Consider the following 19,262-nt stretch of genomic DNA (forward strand, 5'->3'; position numbering starts at 1 on the left):
ATCCCTGACCCAAAGGCACAGAGAATAAAAACCTCTCTCATCCACTGGGAAAAACTCCAACATACAGGCAGCAAGCTGAGGGAATGCTAAGTTACCCACCTCAGCCTGCCACCTCTCACCAAGGGTAACTCCAGACTGAGACAAAGTTTAGCCCCTCTCCAGGAGGCTTGTTCTAGAGCTCAAGCATTGCATTGACTATTGCATAAAACAACATCTAACACTTTGATGCGCCCATTTTTTTCAGTTAAGCCTTGGACTCATTGCACTTCTGGGACCATAAGTGTGTGGTGATCACAGCCTCCGATCGCTCACTCTTTTGGTTTGGCCAAAAGGGTTATGGGTAGGTGTTGTAGGAAAGACTCACCTGACTTAAAATGGTGCCGGAAATGAAATAAAAGACCTCCAGAAACCACAAGAAGAACCAGGAGAGCTTTGGCTCAGGTTGGAAACCGTTCTGTGTAGAAACATAAAGACAAGTAAGACTTTTGACCTTTGACAGAATGTAATTAGTGAATTTACTGAATAGGCCTATACTTGTGTCAAAGAGCCTAGAGTAACATGGTTATTTCTTATTAAAGTAAAGTTTTAAAGTAATAAAGTTTTATCTGAGTGATGTCAGATTTATCTACAGCATGTGTTTGTTGTTGACCTTTAATAATAATAATAATAATAATACATTTTATTTGAAAGCGCCTTTCAAAACACTCAAGGTCACTGTACACAGTAGAGTAAAAAGCAACATAAAAGCAAGGAGTTTACACATTCATAAAAGCATAAGACATAAACAAATTTAAAATAGCAAAGTGGAGAGGTTATGTGGGATAAGCTATTTTGAACAAGTGGGTTTTGAGTTGGGACTTAAAGAGAGAGAAGGTAGAGATATTTCTTAAATCAGGAGGTAGGGAATTCCAGAGTCGTGGAGCAGAGCAGCTGAAAGCCCTGCTCCCCATGGTGGCAAGACGGGGGGAGGGGACGGAGAGTGAAAGGGAAGAAGGAGATCTGAGATACCGAGATGGGGTGGTGATATTAACCAGATCAGAGAGATATGGAGGGGAGAGATGATGAACAGCCTTTAATGTATACAAAAGTATTTTGAAATTGAAGCGATATTTGACCGGGAGCCAATGAAGCTGCTGCAGGACAGGAGTGATGTGGTGGGTAGAAGGGGTCCTGGTGATGATACGGGCAGCAGAATTCTGGATGCATTGAAGCTTTTGGATGGATTTTTGAGTAAGACCAAAAAGAAGTGAATTATAATAATCAATCCGGGAAGTAACAAGGCTATGGACAAGAATGGCAGTGGCATGTGGGGTGAGAAAAGGACGGAGACAATTAATGTTGCGCAATTGAAAATATGCAGACCGAGCAACATTATTAATGTGTGAATTGAGTACTGTCGAGGATGACACCCAAACTTTTCACAGAGGAGGAAACGAAGACCGGCGAGTTATTGATAGTTATAGAGAAACTGTTGGTTCTGGATAATGTTGATTTAGTGCCTACCAAGAGGAGCTCGGATTTATTACTATTGAGTTTGAGAAAATTAGAAGAGAACCATGAATTTAGTTCAGCTAAGCAGAGGGTGAGGGAGGATGGGGGAAGAGCAGAATCACCAATACACCAATCCGGTATGCAATAGGAAAATGTTAACATGCTCAACATAAACATAAAACATACAAAATAAAATGCGTTAATTACATTATCATTACAAGAGCTCTGCCTAGTGGTCAAATACTAACATTTCAACAGCTGTTACACTCCCACCATCACACTATCGCAACAGCATGTGTGATCCTAAAGGAATTTAACCCAACAATGAACTTTATAAAGGTTAACCAATAAACATTATGTTTAGTCTTTACTCTGCTTCAAGTAAAAGTATGGTCTTATGTATGGGTCTCTCTGAAATCGTCTTAGTTGTGTGCTTCCCCTTATTGTCTCTAGTAGAGTTAGCAATGAGTAGCTTAACTTTTCTGACTCTGCTGTCAGCTCCTGGAGTGACTTCCACGACTTTGGCGAGTTTCCATTGGTTTCTTGGAAGACAGTCTTCTTGTAATAACACAATGTCATTTACTTTTGCATTTCTTCTGGTTTTATTCCATTTGCTTCTCTGTTGCGGGTTTAACAGATATTCCTTTCTCCACCTAGTCCAAAATACATTTGCCAAATACTGTACTGGTTTCCATCTTTTCTGGAGGTAGAGATCTTCTTTAGCGAATTCTCCAGGTGGTTATGAGATCACTGATTTCATCGTCAAAATATGGCTGGGTGTCAAAGGCTCCGGTCCTACAGGGTCGTTGATAGACTCTACAGTTAGTGGTCGACTATTCACTATTGCCATGGCTTCATACATGAACGTTCTCAATGATGAAGTGTCTAATCTTGAAGCTGACTGGTCAAGAATGGATTTTAGAATATTTCTTATTGTCCGAATCGGCCTCTCCCAGACTCCTCCCATGTGGCTAGAAGCAGGTGGGTTGAAAACGAAAGTTATTCCCAGCTCTTTGACCTTCTCTTGAGATGCTTACGTTAGGAGTCGCTTGCGTTAGAAGCTTTTGTTTCTTGCACCGATAAAATTGGTGCCTTGATCACAATGCAGCTGACCTACGTTGCCACGTACTGCTATGAAACAACGGAGTGCATTGAGAAAACAGTCTGTACTGAGATCATCTAGGACTTCTATGTGTATAGCTCTCGAGCACATACATGTAAACAAGAGTCCATATCTCTTTAAGTCTTTCCTCCCTTCTTTTACACAGAATGGTCTGAAGCAGTCCATACCGCTGTATGTAAATGGAGGGGTAGCTTCCAGTCTTTCTGGTGGCAGGTCGCCCATCCTTTGTTCTTGATTGCCTTTCCTGTACTTTCTACATTTGACACATTTGTATATAAATGACGATACTTCAGTACTGCAGCCAATTACCCATATGCCATTGGAGCTTATCTCATTTACTGTCATCCCTCGGCATTGATGATGCGTCTTCTCATGAAAATGTTTAATGAGTAGGTGCGATGCATGATGTTTCTTTGGCAGAATGGCTGGGTGTTTGATGTTGGAATGGAGTGACACTTTTGTAAGTCTTCCTCCCACCCCTTCTTTCCTTTCTTCCAACGTAGTACTTTCATTGGACATTTATTTTGGGTTCTTTGCATACTTTACACGTTGTCTTAATCTTGCTATTGCTTTCACAACTCTCGTCCAATCTGAGAATTTTTCCAGCCATTCCAAAATGGATTTCCCTTCTTTTGCCTTAACTGCGAATACTGTTGTGACTTTGAGTTCTGGATCTTCGATGCTGATCTCTTCCACTTTAGCATCTTCCTTTGGTAGTTCCTTTTGCCATTAAAACTTGGCCCTGTGAACCAGTTGGACTGTACTAGTTCTTTTGTCATGACTCCACGTGACGCGTGATCTGCACGATTTTGTTCAGAGGCAATGTATCGCCATTGACTTGGTTCTGTACTTGATCTGATTCTCTGTATTCTGTTAGCAACAAATACATGAAATTGCCTTGCTTCGTTGTTAATATAACCAAGTACAACTTTGGAATCAGTCCAGCAGTACTCCTGAATATTTTGGATCTCCAATTCTCTCTTTAGAAAGTCAGCTGTTCTCGTAGCTACTACAGCCGCAATAAGGTCCAAACCTGGGATAGTTGTCACTTTAGTAGGAGCGACTCTTGCTTTCCCCATCACAAGAGTGTCTCCAAAAGTTGATTCTGTTCATATGGACGTAGCATTTTGTGGGAGAAATGTTTCATCACTCATCCAAGTGACTTCTTCAGTCTCAGCTGACTGCAGGTTTCCCCAAATCTTATAAACAGTACATTTGCATAATGACTGTTACATGTTTACCCTTTACAGGTGTGAATGCAGCGCTGTGAGACATAAAAATATAAACTGAATGCAACATTGAAAAAGACCAAATTTACAGTTGAGTGTTGAATGAAATAAGCTCTATACAAAAAATCTTTGAATGGCAGAGATGTGTGCATGTACCACAGAGCCATGGCTTCGAGTCTGACAGTGTCTGAATGTGAGCACTGCCCTACAAACATGCTTTGAGTAAATGGTAACCCTAACCCTAAATCCTGAAAATAAAGTGACCATTCGTTGGACTGATAGGGATCAGCCTCTGCTGTCACCGTTCTTTTCTTCTAATAATGTCATGGAGGTTGAGAGTTAGGACCCAAGATGCAGGCACGGCTGAGATGCAAGTGAGTTTTATTCATAAGGTGGTGACAGACGAACCAGCAACAAGCACGAGATGACACACACTATAAATACACAGACAGGAACATGAGGAAATGTGCAACAAGTGCCAACACAGCTGGAACTGATTGGGCACGACGAGACAAGGAAGCAAAGCAGAATACACTAAGGTAAGACACAGACCTTCAAAGTAAAACAGGAAATACACAGAGACGCAGACTGGAGGGGGAGAGAGAACACTGAGGAGCATGAGGGAGAGCACAGACATGAGGGGCTGGAGAAACATGGAATAAAACACAAGGAGTGTAAACAAGGCACCAGAACTCTAATACACAGAAGCAGACACAGAGGGTAAAGACACGAGGGGAAATCCAATAAACTAAACTGAACAACTTATGAACCATAGAATAACTCCTAGAATAACAATTGAACTCAACACGATACAGAAACACAAGAAAACAGAGAACACTGGATCTGACCCAGGATCATGACAAATAACTCTCCTTTGCCTTGTTGTTTCATATCATCCTGTTGATCTTCTCATGGCTAGTTTTGAACTGCTCCGTAACTGAAATGGAAAAAGCACCTATAAACATGCAGTTGGAGCTGACAGGAGTCCAGTCTAATGGCACACTAAAGGTAAAGTACCACTCTGTGGGGCCTACACAGTTCCCCCACCCCATCCCTACAAATGCTTAGGGATGTGAATCGAGAGTCCCAGTAGTCCAATTGGACCTTATCAGTTCTTGCACTCTCGCTATGATGAGCTGATTTCAGTTTTAGTTTCTGTGTCAAAGGAGGAAAACCCAGACTGTTGCTGTTTTACCTTAGAGTAATGAAGTAACGTACTGCGTTACTTTCAAGAAAAGTCTTCTGTGTATTAATTGTAATAATGTTTTTAATTTACTTTTTTTGAGTAAACACTCATCACAACAAAGATGGGAAACACCTCCGACATGCACAAACATTTGGCCCACAGCATGTGTTTAATATGCATGAATGTAATGTCTTTGATAAGCTGCTTTGAGATGGTGGTGAGTCTCAAAGTGGAGCCAATGAGAATCGATAAGGAATTTGAATCACGAAATTCTCATCAGTTCCCATCCTTACAAACGATCCACCAATCATCATACTGAGTCAAAGTGATCACAGGTCTGCTTTGTTGGAGATGAGCCTTCAAAGTGGAACATGTGGACTGTTCCTTTATTACTACCACTGAAGGCCACGCCCCTCTGGTCATGTGATCATGTGGTTTGTAGGAACGCTCCTCTTCCTCTGAGGATCCACCTGTGCTTCCTCTCCTCTCTCCTCCACCTGTTACAGTGAGGGAACGTCCTCCATGATGGAGGAGCTGCTGGAAAGTGCTGAGAGTTTCCTCCAGAGTGAGACCTCTGTCACAGTTCAGAGGATCTACGGCAGCAGAGACCTTCATGGACACTAAAAGTCTCAAACACACAACAACAACATCACACTGACTCCACTCTGACATCACTGATCAATAATCAAAGAACACACAGATCAAACTGATTGATCAGCCATCAGAGGAGTCGGATCAATGGAGCTGCTTCTGTTCCTGACGTCCCCTGTTTGATCCTGGACCTGAACTCTCCCTGCAGAGGAGACACAAGACAGTCAGACAGGGAAAAACAAAAACAAACAAACAAACAAACAAACCAACAAACCTTTGATTTTCAGCAGCACAGTTTTGCCTCTGTGGATGTTTCCCTTCCTTCTGACCACACAGCTGTATCTCCCACTGTCTCCATCTGTGGGGTGTTTCAGGGTCAGACTGAGGTCCCCAGTTTTCAGCAGGTCTTCATTCATCTTCGTTCGGTCTCTGTAAACCTTGTTCTGTTGTTCAGGCTGCTCAGAGCCGTTCTGATACACGTGGACCTCAGGACGGCCCAGGACCTCATCTTCATCACCATCCACTCCACTTTACAATTTTCAGGCAGATGAGCTGTAGTTTTGCAGGGCAGCTGGACAGACTCCAACCCTGATTCGACCTCCACGTGCAGGACTGAGAGAACAACAAACATAGCATGAGCCGAACAGACAGCAGCAACACTGAGCACATCGTCTTTCATCAGATGAAGTGAAATACTTATAGTGAAAACATGTTTGACTGATTCCAGTGGGAGTGAAACAAGTGGAAAGGTTCTAAGCGCATCAGATGAAATCCCCCACAACCAGGACGAAGGAGGGATTCAAGGTCACCTGATCCAGTGTTATCAGTAAGGAAAGTTTTAAGCCTAATCTTGAAAGTAGAGGCTGGTTGTTTCCTATTTTACTTTTAAAGACTACTACTACTACTATTACTACTCCCCATCAATGGGGAGCTGCCATCCTGCTTTTTGGTCATAGAAGTGACTAAAATAATACCTTGTAGATGTTTTGGTTGACGACAGAGGTCCTGAAATGTTACACATGAAGAATGAAGGAAATTTGTGGGGATTTTAATAGTTCTGCATGAAGCGTGTTTTAGTTATTGTGATTAAATTATGATTGATTATAAATGATTAAAAAAAGTTTCTACTGATACTTTAACTGACATAGCTGCCTCACTGCTAACGAACCCATCATCGTGATGAGGCTGACCTCTGACATGGAGCACCACTTGTTTCCTCATCAGGATGCTTCCCTCCCTGCTGTAGACGGTGCAGGTGTAGGTGTTTGAGTCTTTGTCTGTGGGGTGTTTCAGGGTCAGACTGAGGTCTCCAGGTTTCAGCAGATTTTTCTTCATTTTCGTGCGGTCTCGATAACAACTGTTCTGTTCTTCAGGACGGTCTGAGCCGTTTTGGTACACGTGGACCTTCCCACTAATATTTGTCCACTCAACTTTGGTGTCTTCAGTCAGGCAAACTGTGGTTTTGCAGGGCAGCAGGACAGACTCCACCCCTGAATCCACCTTAATCTGGTAACCTGAGAGGACAACAAACCACAACATGATGACATCATTAACAGCTTTGATGGTCACATGACCTCCCTGTCCCCTCCTTGTCTTCTAGTCTCAGTCAGATTGTGTCTCAGTTTGTTCCTGATGTGTTCCTGACTCGTTCTTTGGTAACTAGTCTGCAGCGTCCTGTAAAGTGCTGCAGACATGTTGGATGAAGAGCAGAAGAACAGACAGACTGAGCCTCCACAGTCGGCCATGTCTCACACACATCAGCACAGAAACCATGAAGATCTCATGTGTCTGCTCTGAACATCTGAAGCTCACCTGGCATGAAATAGTGCCGGAAATGAAATAAAAGACCTCCAGAAACAACAACAAGAATCAGGAGAAGAAGGAGAACCAGGAGGACCAGAACAGCTGCTGCCCAAGCTGGAAATTGTTCTGTGGAGAAATAAACAAAGGTAAAGAAAAAAAGAAAAGAAAGATATGACTTTTGAATTATAATTCTTACCACTGACCTCTGTTGTTTATCTACAACACTGACCTTTGACCTGCAGCACTACTTTCTGTCTCAGGATGTCTTTGTCCCTGTAGATGGTGCAGATGTATCCTCCACTGTCTCTCTCTGTGGGGTATTCCAGGGTCAGACTGAGGTCTCCAGTTCTCAGCAGGTCTTTGTTCATCTTTGCGCGACCACAGTAAAGGTTGTCTAATTTTTTAGGACGGTCACTTCTGTTTACATACAAATGGACCATAGTGAGTTCTCGGTCGGGGCGAGTCCACTCCACTGTGGCCTTTTCAGGCAGGTCAGGTTTTGTTTTGCAGGGCAGGATGACAGAGTCTGACCCTTCCTCCACCTTCACCTCAACCTGCTGATCTATGAGGAAAATGAACCATAATATCAGAAGCAGCAGCAGCCATGCTCATGGTAAAGACAGAACTGATGTGCTCTGATCTGAGCATCTATGTTACTGAACTCTGACTCTGCTACCAGTAAAAATACATATTAATAATATATAAATATCATGATTCTCTCTTTTTGTTTAAAATGGTAACTAAATTGGACACTATAAAATCCATACAAATAGTCTTCACAGTGCTACCTTTAGTAATCACTAACAAGCAACAGAACATGTGTGTAAATGCAGGGAGTGCAGAATTATTAGGCAAATGAGTATTTTGTCCACATCATCCTCTTCATGCATGTTGTCTTACTCCAAGCTGTATAGGCTCGAAAGCCTACTACCAATTAAGCATATTAGGTGATGTGCATCTCTGTAATGAGAAGGGGTGTGGTCTAATGACATCAACACCCTATATCAGGTGTGCATAATTATTAGGCAACTTCCTTTCCTTTGGCAAAATGGGTCAAAAGAAGGACTTGACAGGCTCAGAAAAGTCAAAAATAGTGAGATATCTTGCAGAGGGATGCAGCAGTCTTAAAATTGCAAAGCTTCTGAAGCGTGATCATCGAACAATCAAGCGTTTCATTCAAAATAGTCAACAGGGTCGCAAGAAGCGTGTGGAAAAACCAAGGTGCAAAATAACTGCCCATGAACTGAGAAAAGTCAAGCGTGCAGCTGCCAAGATGCCACTTGCCACCAGTTTGGCCATATTTCAGAGCTGCAACATCACTGGAGTGCCCAAAAGCACAAGGTGTGCAATACTCAGAGACATGGCCAAGGTAAGAAAGGCTGAAAGACGACCACCACTGAACAAGACACACAAGCTGAAACGTCAAGACTGGGCCAAGAAATATCTCAAGACTGATTTTTCTAAGGTTTTATGGACTGATGAAATGAGAGTGAGTCTTGATGGGCCAGATGGATGGGCCCGTGGCTGGATTGGTAAAGGGCAGAGAGCTCCAGTCCGACTCAGACGCCAGCAAGGTGGAGGTGGAGTACTGGTTTGGGCTGGTATCATCAAAGATGAGCTTGTGGGGCCTTTTCGGGTTGAGGATGGAGTCAAGCTCAACTCCCAGTCCTACTGCCAGTTTCTGGAAGACACCTTCTTCAAGCAGTGGTACAGGAAGAAGTCTGCATCCTTCAAGAAAAACATGATTTTCATGCAGGACAATGCTCCATCACACGCGTCCAAGTACTCCACAGCGTGGCTGGCAAGAAAGGGTATAAAAGAAGAAAAACTAATGACATGGCCTCCTTGTTCACCTGATCTGAACCCCATTGAGAACCTGTGGTCCATCATCAAATGTGAGATTTACAAGGAGGGAAAACAGTACACCTCTCTGAACAGTGTCTGGGAGGCTGTGGTTGCTGCTGCACGCAATGTTGATGGTGAACAGATCAAAACACTGACAGGATCCATGGATGGCAGGCTTTTGAGTGTCCTTGCAAAGAAAGGTGGCTATATTGGTCGCTGATTTGTTTTTGTTTTGTTTTTGAATGTCAGAAATGTATATTTGTGAATGTGGAGATGTTATATTGGTTTCACTGGTAAAAATAAATAATTGAAATGGGTATATATTTGTTTTTTGTTAAGTTGCCTAATAATTATGCACAGTAATAGTCACCTGCACACACAGATATCCCCCTAAAATAGCTAAAACTAAAAACAAACTAAAAACTACTTCCACAAACATTCAGCTTTGATATTAATGAGTTTTTTGGGTTCATTGAGAACATGGTTGTTGTTCAATGATAAAATTATTCCTCAAAAATACAACTTGCCTAATAATTCTGCACTCCCTGTAAAGATAGAGACATACACTGTAGCAGAGCAGGACAGCCACTAATCAGAAGGTCAGTGGTTCGATCCCAGGCTCCCTCCTTGGGCAAGATACTAAACCCATGTTTGTCTACTGGTGGTGGTCAGAGGGCCCAGTGGCGCCAGTGTCCGGCAGCCTCTGTCAGTGCGCCCCAGGGCAGCTGTGGCTACAATGTAGCTTGCCATGTGAATGGGTGAATGTAGTGTAAAGCACTATTTAAAGCCATTTACCATACACAATCATGATTGGTCATATGGGCTGTTCCATCAAGCTCAACCACTGTTGTTGATTGGCTCTGATTACCCACATTTCCTGACTCCAGTGGAGCCTGCACATCTGGATCCATGAAGAGGACCAGCTGTACTTAAGATACGACTTGGTTGGACTCTGCAGGGTCCAGCCAAAGCTCTCCTACAGTAGGCCTCCACTCCTCAGTGTCTATTCAAATTTTATATACATTTCACTACATGTGGTACATACACAGTACACATGGCAGCACCTGGTGTATACCACACCACATTGTTCATCGTCATGGCAAGGATCGCATCTCGGCCCTGCTCTGAAAACAGTTGGCCAGCCAGCATCTCCATTTCAACCCTCCATACGCTCCACACGGTGGTTCATGGGAACGGGAGATTTGCTCCATCAAATCAGCTCTACACCAGCTCGTAGCATGTCACTGAAGAAGTCTTTAGGACCATACTCAGCAAAGTAGAGGGCATCGTCAACTCCAAGCCCCTGGTTATGTCCCCTCAAACGTAGCTGATTTTGATTCGATCACTCCCAACATGTTGTTGATGCGGCGGCCTGATGCAGGTATGTGCAGGTCATCTACCCAGAAACGGAGCTCCTGGGCCATCATAGATGGAGGCAGTGCCAAGTTTTGGATCCACAACATTCAAAATTAGCTGCCTTTCCTCCAGATGTGCCACAAGATGAGGCCATTAAGGGAGCGTCGCTAATTTCTCATGTATAAGAGAAATTATACATTGTATAACACCCTCTTACTACACTCTACCTCCACACTCACATTATGGATGCATTACTGGGCTTAAGCCCGGGTCATTTTTTCAGAAGCATGGGGTGTTTTGGAGTGTAATTTATTAGTTAGATGCCTGACTGACAACTGTATAAAACAAAAACAACACACGAAGCACAGAGCGGACCGTCGTAAATTCACCCTAATTTTGGTATGATCCGAGCTCAGGCACTAGGCGACTGAGTACAGCACCCATGTGAGCGAGGGGGGAGAAGCTGCTGCCTGCGAGTTTTCTGCAGACAGAGGAGAGCTTAAGTTTGACCAGGTACCAAAGCAAATCATTCGTACTGTACAAATAATGTAAATATGACGGTGCATCACAAAAGCTTGATATCAAACTGATCACTTGGTTGCGTTACTTGCTCTTCGAGTGAATCAACAAATGGATAAATAAAAAGCCGAACAACAATGCTGATTTTTTAGAGAGTCTTAGCTTACATTTCATATTTTCAGTTGTTACCCTCCACGGCTAAACAAACTCTCTAAATCGGTTTCAGTTATGTACTGATGAACACAACAATGGACATAAGGAGCTTCTTTCAAAGAAAAAACTCAGGTAGATGTTATTTTATATATTATGCTTTGTATGTTGTTCAGTATATTCCTATGGAAAACAAGAGAAATTTCAATACACAGCAGTATATTCACAGCTGAAAGCAGATATTTATACACACTTTAGGGAGAAAACATAAACTTTTTTTTACTGTTAAACATCAATTTAGAGTAAACTTGTTTTGTTTTAGATAAATAAATGTTGAAATATCTTTTGAATTAGTTAAATGTCAGAATAAAAAGAGGGAGCTGTCTATTTTAATCACTTTCATCACATTTAGGAGTACATATACACTAAGTTTATTGTTAATTAATAAGAAAACTCCAGACGATTCCATTCTGAGCTGAAGAAGCTTCTGATAGGTTAGTAGAGTCCATGTGAGTAAATTGGTGGCACAGCTGTGGATGCATATAAGGCAAAACACAGAGCCTTTTTCTTTGAAATGGGAAAATCAAGAGATGTCAACCAAAACACCAGGAAAAGAATTGTGGAGCTCCATAAGTGTGGCTCAATTTTGAATACAATTTGGTGCCATTTGCAATTAAGAAATACAAACAATTTCTCTCTTTACTCTTAAATTTAACAAATGTGTTTTTTATATTTATCAGTCTAAAAAAATAAACATTTAGTCTGATTTGATGTTACAATTAAAAAGTGTTTGTGTTTTTATCTGAAGAGTATGTAAATATCTGGTTTCAACTGTATATTTGATGATGTTGGTGTTTGGCTTGATTGTCAGCACAAAGAGGGAGAGAGAGGAACAGAGAGGGAGAGAGAGGAACAGAGAGGGAGAGAGAGGAACAGAGAGGGAGAGAGAGGAGAATGAGGACAGAACAGAGATGGAACAAGAGCAGGTGAGACACACATGTTAGTCAAATGGTTGTTTGCCAAAACTCATCAGAACATGTATCTAGTGCCTAGTGTAACTTTTTAGATACCATTTGTTACTTTTCAAATTCTATATTTATTAAGTTATGCAGGCTTGTTTGCACAACAAGGGTAAATAATTATATAAACTTTTCTGAATCTAAATAGTGGACTTTGGTAGAATAAAAAAAGGGTGTAGTGCAGGTCTATGATGATTAATTAATGCTTAATTAAAAAACTAGTTTAAGGTGTCCTGCATATGTGATATTTTTTTTTTTCCAATATGAAGTCATTCTTTTTTGAACAAAACTCAAAACAGAGCCTTGTAATCTTTCAGTCATTTCTACCCTCACTTAATTTCCTTTCGCTGCTCAGCTCTCACACAGTGGCTCAGCGTGCTCCAATCCCTCCATATTGCGGCCAATCACATGCGATGATATAGGATAATATCATTATGTGAAAAACAGAGAGGGTAAGAGACGCGACAGTCAAGTGGAGCATGCGTCTGTCCTCTCAGTAAGTGAGTGAGACAGTAGACAGCGGTGAGGAGGGCTGTGCGAAAGCAAAAACACATAAATATGCCTGAGACCCGTAAACGAAGCAGCGTCTGGCTGCAGTTTAAAGACTTTTTTTGTCTCGGTCTTGGTCTCGTCTCAACTTGGTCTTGGTCTTGTCTTGGTCTCGATACCCTATTGTCTTGGTCTTGTCTTGGTCTCGGATTAGGCGGTCTTGACTCAGGGGCGGATCTAGAGAAATTTTCTTAGGGTGGCATGAGGGTGGCAAAGAAATCAAATGGGGTGGCAAAATCAAAGCCCCCCCCCAAACACATATGCAGGTGGTTACATATGGTTAAAATGATTCAAATGCAGTAAGCATACACGTTTTTCATATAAATATAGTCTATAACTTAATTATTGCCTGTAGCGTGCAATAATTAAACACTTTAGTTACATAAAACGTGAGTTCTGATGCTATGTACTGTACAGCCTGTATAATAAATAAATATGTAGCCCAATAAGTATAAAACCCAGAAAGCTACACAACATGGGGCGGTTCATTTACAAATACAAGTCTAACTTAAATTTCACACTGTTTTTTGTTAGAAAACAATCACATTGTTACAGCTTAAATTACACAAAATGTCAGAAATCTGCACTGTCATGAACAAAAATTTAAACCTAATTTTTCATGATTTGTTGAATTAACCCACTCAGGTCTGAAATACAACCGACCATTTTTGACTCCTTTTGAGTTTACGTTTGTATTTCACCCTCAAATTGTTTCATTTTATTTTTTTCCTCTTGCCTTGTTTGGGATCATTCTTTTCAGCTCAACTGAATTTAGTTGTTTTTTTCACTGACATACTGCATTAGTATTACTGATCTGAAATCACACAAAGAACTTAAAATCATAGTAGTATTTTTTACTGTAAAAAAACCCGCAGACATGTTGAGTAAATATAAATTGTACATTTTGTAAACATATACAACTATTTGTCTAAAAATGCAGCCAATACACCTGCAGTTTTTTTCATTTTGCACAACCATTTAAAAATACTACTAAAACTAAAATGAGAGAACAATCAGGTTTCGCAATAAGATGCCCCACAAATGATGTGTGCCAGTAAAAAAACCAAAAGACAGAGGAGAACAGCACAGGGATAAACCTGCAGGCCTGACAACAGGAGGTGTATCACTCCGCTGGTTTTCTACTTAGTGACAGTGTTTACGTAGCAAATGTGCCTTTGTGACATTCATTAGTGCCCTCACTGACACACAAAACAAAACGACTACACAACAGAACAGCTACACAAGACAACACAACACACTAAGTATACACTCCACACTAAACGTCACAAATCTCTCACATCTAAAAACTCTCTCTCTCTCTCTCTCACTCGCTCGCTCGTTCGCTGCCGTGACCGTCACTCCCAAAACTTTTCCCTCTTCCTAAACAACCAAATCCTACGTGTTGACTTTTTTTTTTTTGGTCGACATAGTATATTTTTCCACCGATAGGAAAGAGGTGGCTTTTTTCCCTTTCTTTACTGTTTTCGCGCTGAAAACGCTTAAAACCCACACACACAAAAACGTGACGACAGTATTTAGAAAAAAGCGTGGCTTATATATATTATCACAACTCTGGATTTACTGGCCTGTAATTAAAATTTAAAAACTTTTAAGTCCAAACTTTCAATGTGGGCTGAAATAGAGACTCAGCGTAGCTGCAGCTTGTTGCTTTGTCAGCTTAAACTAATCATGTGATTTGGAGGTGCAGCGTGTCCGTGGACCCCAGAGGGTTAACAACACTCACCTTCCTTCCATTTCCAGAGTGTAACATCCAACCACCTGTGTAAAATCCGAAATTCCCATGGTGTTGTTCAAAATGTGCTCTGGCACAATCATAAGCATCGCTTGCTACTGAAAACAAGAAAAATGCCGGTCCTGCTATGGGCTGAACCATTTGTTAATAGTGGAGGGAGGGAACACTATGCAATATATTCAGTTTTAGCATTTATATTCACTGTTGACTGTAACTACGCTCAAACTGTTAATGCTGTCTTATTTTAATAAACAACACTGTCATATGCAAAACTGGGGTGGCACTTGGGGTGGCAAGGGATCATTTTAGGGTGGCACTTGCCACCCCATGCCACCCTTCTAGATCCGCCCCTGTCTTGACTACAAGTCTAGTGTTTCTTACCTTTGACATGCAGCTGTACGTCGGTCAGTTTCAGTTCTGCCCTTTCATTTAGGATGGAGCAGGTGTAGTTGCCGCTATCAGTCATTTGGGGTTTTCTCAGAGTGAGGCTGAAGTCTAAAGTGTCCAGAGCATCAGGCCTCATTGATGTGCGCCCGATGTAATGCTGGTTTTGTCCTGTTACATCATTTGTTTCCTCTCGTCTCACGTGGACAGATTTGGGTTCGAGATCATTGCGAGTCCACAGCAGTGTGGGGTTCGTAAGTATAAGACCTACGTACTCACAGGGCAGCAGGACAGACTTTGCCCCCTCATACACCTCCATCACCACAGCCAGGGCATGCTGGGAAACTGGAAGGAGACACAAGCACACACAACAAAAAATACCAATCACTTGTATGCTGTGGATTTTTCGAGTGGTTCTCATCGTTGGAAAAGTGGTTTCAGAAGCCACGTTTTCTGCTAAGTACTCAAACATGGATTCTTCCCATCCAACAAAAACTAACTGAAAGGATGCTTAAAAAACATCAAAAAAAAAAAAACCATCTCTGTTACGAATGAAGTGCTTTTAATCTGCAGTGACTTTTTTACTAATATGTCCTTGACTGTAATCTGCAAACGAAGAATGTGTTAATAAACAAGCATTATTAAAGAAAAGGCGTCATCTAATTTGAAGAAGGATGTATTTTTTGGGTTTTTTTTTCATTTTGCATACATTGTGTATATAAATGCATTTTTGATTAAAAAGAAATTTAAAAGACATTTGATCAAATGTTTTTAAATATTCTTTTTTGTAAATTTACTCCCTTCAATTAATCATAGGGACATGTATAAAAGAAATTTATTTATTTAATTTTTAACCATAAAAACAACACACACACACACACACACACACAGGTACAGTGGGGCAAAAAAGTATTTAGTCAGCCACCGATTGTGCAAGTTCCCCCACTTAAAATGATGACAGAGGTCAGTAATTTGCACCAGAGGTACACGTCAACTGTGAGAGACAGAATGTGAAAAAAAAAATCCATGAATTCACATGGTAGGATTTGTAAAGAATTTATTCGTAAATCAGGGTGGCAAATAAGTATTTAGTCAATAACAAAAATACAACTCAATACTTTGTAACATAACCTTTGTTGGCAATAACAGAGGCCAAACGTTTACTATAGGTCTTTACCAGGTTTGCACACACAGTAGCTGGTATTTTGGCCCATTCCTCCATGCAGATCTTCTCGAGAGCAGTGATGTTTTGGGGCTGTCGCCGAGCAACACGGACTTTCAACTCCCGCCACAGATTTTCTATGGGGTTGAGGTCTGGAGACTGGCTAGGCCACTCCAGGACTTTCAAATGCTTCTTACGGAGCCACTCCTTTGTTGCCCGGGCGGTGTGTTTTGGATCATTGTCATGTTAGAAGACCCAGCCGCGTTTCATCTTCAAAGTTCTCACTGATGGAAGGAGGTTTTGGCTCAAAATCTCACGATACATGGCCCCATTCATTCCGTCCTTAACACGGATCAGTCGTCCTGTCCCCTTGGCAGAAAAACAGCCCCATAGCATGATGTTTCCACCCCCATGCTTCACAGTAGGTATGGTGTTCTTGGGATGCAACTCAGTATTCTTCGTCCTCCAAACACGACGAGTTGAGTTTATACCAAAAAGTTCTACTTTGGTTTCATCTGACCACATGACATTCTCCCAATCCTCTGCTGTATCATCCATGTGCTCTCTGGCAAACTTCAGACGGGCCTGGACATGCACTGGCTTCAGCAGCGGAATACGTCTGGCACTGCGGGATCTGATTCCCTGCCGTTTTAGTGTGTTACTGATGGTGACCTTTGTTACTTTGGTCCCAGCTCTCTGCAGGTCATTCACCAGGTCCCCCCGTGTGGTTCTGGGATCTTTGCTCACCGTTCTCATGATCATTTTGACCCCACGGGATGAGATCTTGCGTGGAGCCCCAGATCGTGGGAGATTATCAGTGGTCTTGTATGTCTTCCATTTTCTGATGATTGTTCCCACAGTTGATTTTTTCACACCAAGCTGCTTGCCTATTGTAGATTCACTCTTCCCAGCCTGGTGCAGGTCTACAATACTTTTCCTGGTGTCCTTCGAGAGCTCTTTGGTCTTGGCCATGGCGGAGTTTGGAGTCTGACTGTTTGAGGCTGTGGACAGGTGTCTTTTATACAGATGATGAGTTCAAACAGGTGCCATTCATACAGGTAACGAGTGGGGGACAGAAAAGCGTCTTACAGAAGACGTTACAGGTCTGTGAGAGCCAGAGATTTTCCATGTTTGAGGTGACCAAATACTTATTTGCCACCCTGATTTACGAATAAATTCTTTACAAATCCTACCATGTGTATTCATGGATTTTTTTTTTCACATTCTGTCTCTCACAGTTGAAGTGTACCTCTGGTGCGAATTACTGACCTCTGTCATCATTTTAAGTGGGGGAACTTGCACAATCGGTGGCTGACTAAATACTTTTTTGCCCCACTGTAACTGAGTGGACAGGATATAACAGGGGCGACATCACAACAGTGAATACTTGCGCACTAAACCAAAGGGAACGTGCATTTTGATTTGCTTTCATGTGTCGGGCTTAGAAAAGAAAGAAGTTCTCATTAAGCAGATGAAACATTTTTCATGACAGTTTTCTCAACCCCATTAAATAAAAGTTTTTACATTTGTTCTATCTCCTGACATGAAATGAACACCAAATGTACAAAGATATCAGTTTGTACAGTAACAGTCACAGGAAGGACACAGTGAGACATTCTGATGTATGAAAAACAAAAACAGGGGTGATGATCTCTACTGTGGACCTTACTGTAAGTCATGTGACCAGAGGACCAGGGAGGGGACCTGTTCAGGGGGATTTCTATAAGGGGGCACAATTCAGGACACAAGTTATTCTGAGACTAAGCATTAACAATGTATAAACACACAGAGTAACATCTGGTGTTGAATAAAAAAAAGAAAAATGTCTATTTGTTGTTTTTGGATTGTTCTAACTTTATATTAATAAGTGAACTTGAACATAGATGATTGTGCATGTGTTGTTATTGTGAACAAAAAACATTTTTGACACATTAAAGTGCTTTCTATGGTAAACGGGGGTTTTAATGATGTGAGACAAGCTTTTAGTTTTTATACAAACTACTTTTATTTCTGCCGTGAATCACACGGACACGAGCACTGACGCACTTCTTAAACGAGCAGATATCAGGATGATGAGCTCAGCTGTCACTGTGAGACCCGCCCCGCATGAAGCCCGCATGTAGGGACCACAGTAACTACACTGAGGGGCCTCATGCAGTCAGCTCGTGTTACACACCGCGTGTGTGTCAGTCTGCGTGTGTGCTTTCTTACCGAGGACCTGCAGCACGAACCACAGCAGCATCTTCCTCTCCGCACACTGCTCGATCACAGCACCGCTGACGTACTGAACAAAGTTTCCCCCTCTTAAGTTACACAGAGACACCTCACAACTTCCTGTCAGAGCCTTCAAAATAAAATCCTTCTGCAGAACTCTACTTTAAACATGAAAGTGAGGAGAAGCAGTAGGGAGCACAGACACTGCAGACAGCGGGCTGCTTTCAGGAACACGTGGTTGATCCACGTGGGTTTATATTAATGTAACCTGAAGCTGAAGCTTATTACAGTTTCAGTTTCGCAAAACTGACAGTAAGTTTAGAAGCTGTATAGATGATGATGATGATGATGATGATGATGTTGTGTGTGTGTGTGTGTGTGTGTGTGTGTGTGTGTGTGTGTGTGTAAAATAATAAAAACGAATAAATAATTAAATAAAAAGAAAAAGTATTAGTATAATAATATGATGAACTGTCCTAAGTGTTATTTCATAGTTTGAGTTTGGACCCCCAAAAAGGTCATGCCTAAAATTCTGACTTTAACTAAATTAATTGCAGGTAAATTTTCCATGTATTTTGTTACATATATACACTGTAAAATGTTACATTTATCATAATCTGGTCGAATTAAATGTAGTTTATTGGTATACATGCAGGTTATACTGAACACAGTTTACTTAATGGTTAATTATGTGAATAAACAAGCCTTTGATTGCTGTATTTCTGCACAGTGTTCATAGTTCGTGTCATTGTGAGTTTGGTATTTGATTTATCTCCTGTTTGAGTTTTATTGTCAGAGTTTCTTAGTTTTACTTTTACATTGATTCCCTGGGTTTCCGGGTTTCCTGCCCTCCTGTGCGCACTAATTTTATGTCAGGTGTTCTCTGCT

At 41.5% G+C, this 19,262-nt stretch overlaps 1 protein-coding gene across 3 annotated transcripts in view; it reads right to left on the minus strand.

Moving 5' to 3' along the window:
* Nucleotides 1-4,236: 4,236 nt before the first annotated feature.
* Nucleotides 4,237-19,262, minus strand: part of LOC134624286 (uncharacterized) — a 64,636-nt gene continuing 49,610 nt past the window's right edge. The window contains exons 1-7 of one of the 3 annotated variants that reach the window (XM_063469253.1): nt 18,372-18,664; nt 14,996-15,343; nt 7,653-7,985; nt 7,433-7,549; nt 6,811-7,134; nt 5,895-6,232; nt 4,237-5,822 (exon numbers count right to left, since the gene is read on the minus strand). In XM_063469253.1, coding sequence (XP_063325323.1) covers nt 6,033-6,232; nt 6,811-7,134; nt 7,433-7,549; nt 7,653-7,985; nt 14,996-15,343; nt 18,372-18,402 — 1,353 coding nt within the window. In that variant the 5' untranslated portion in view covers nt 18,403-18,664 and the 3' untranslated portion in view covers nt 4,237-5,822; nt 5,895-6,032. Of the gene's footprint in view, nt 5,823-5,894; nt 6,233-6,810; nt 7,135-7,432; nt 7,550-7,652; nt 7,986-14,995; nt 15,344-18,371; nt 18,665-19,262 lie in introns of those variants that run through there. The other 2 variants (XM_063469254.1, XM_063469252.2) reach the window with 2 other exon arrangements.

Source organism: Pelmatolapia mariae, linkage group LG3_W (assembly GCF_036321145.2).
Source record: "Pelmatolapia mariae isolate MD_Pm_ZW linkage group LG3_W, Pm_UMD_F_2, whole genome shotgun sequence".
In the NCBI taxonomy this organism is placed as follows: Eukaryota; Metazoa; Chordata; class Actinopteri; order Cichliformes; family Cichlidae; genus Pelmatolapia; species Pelmatolapia mariae.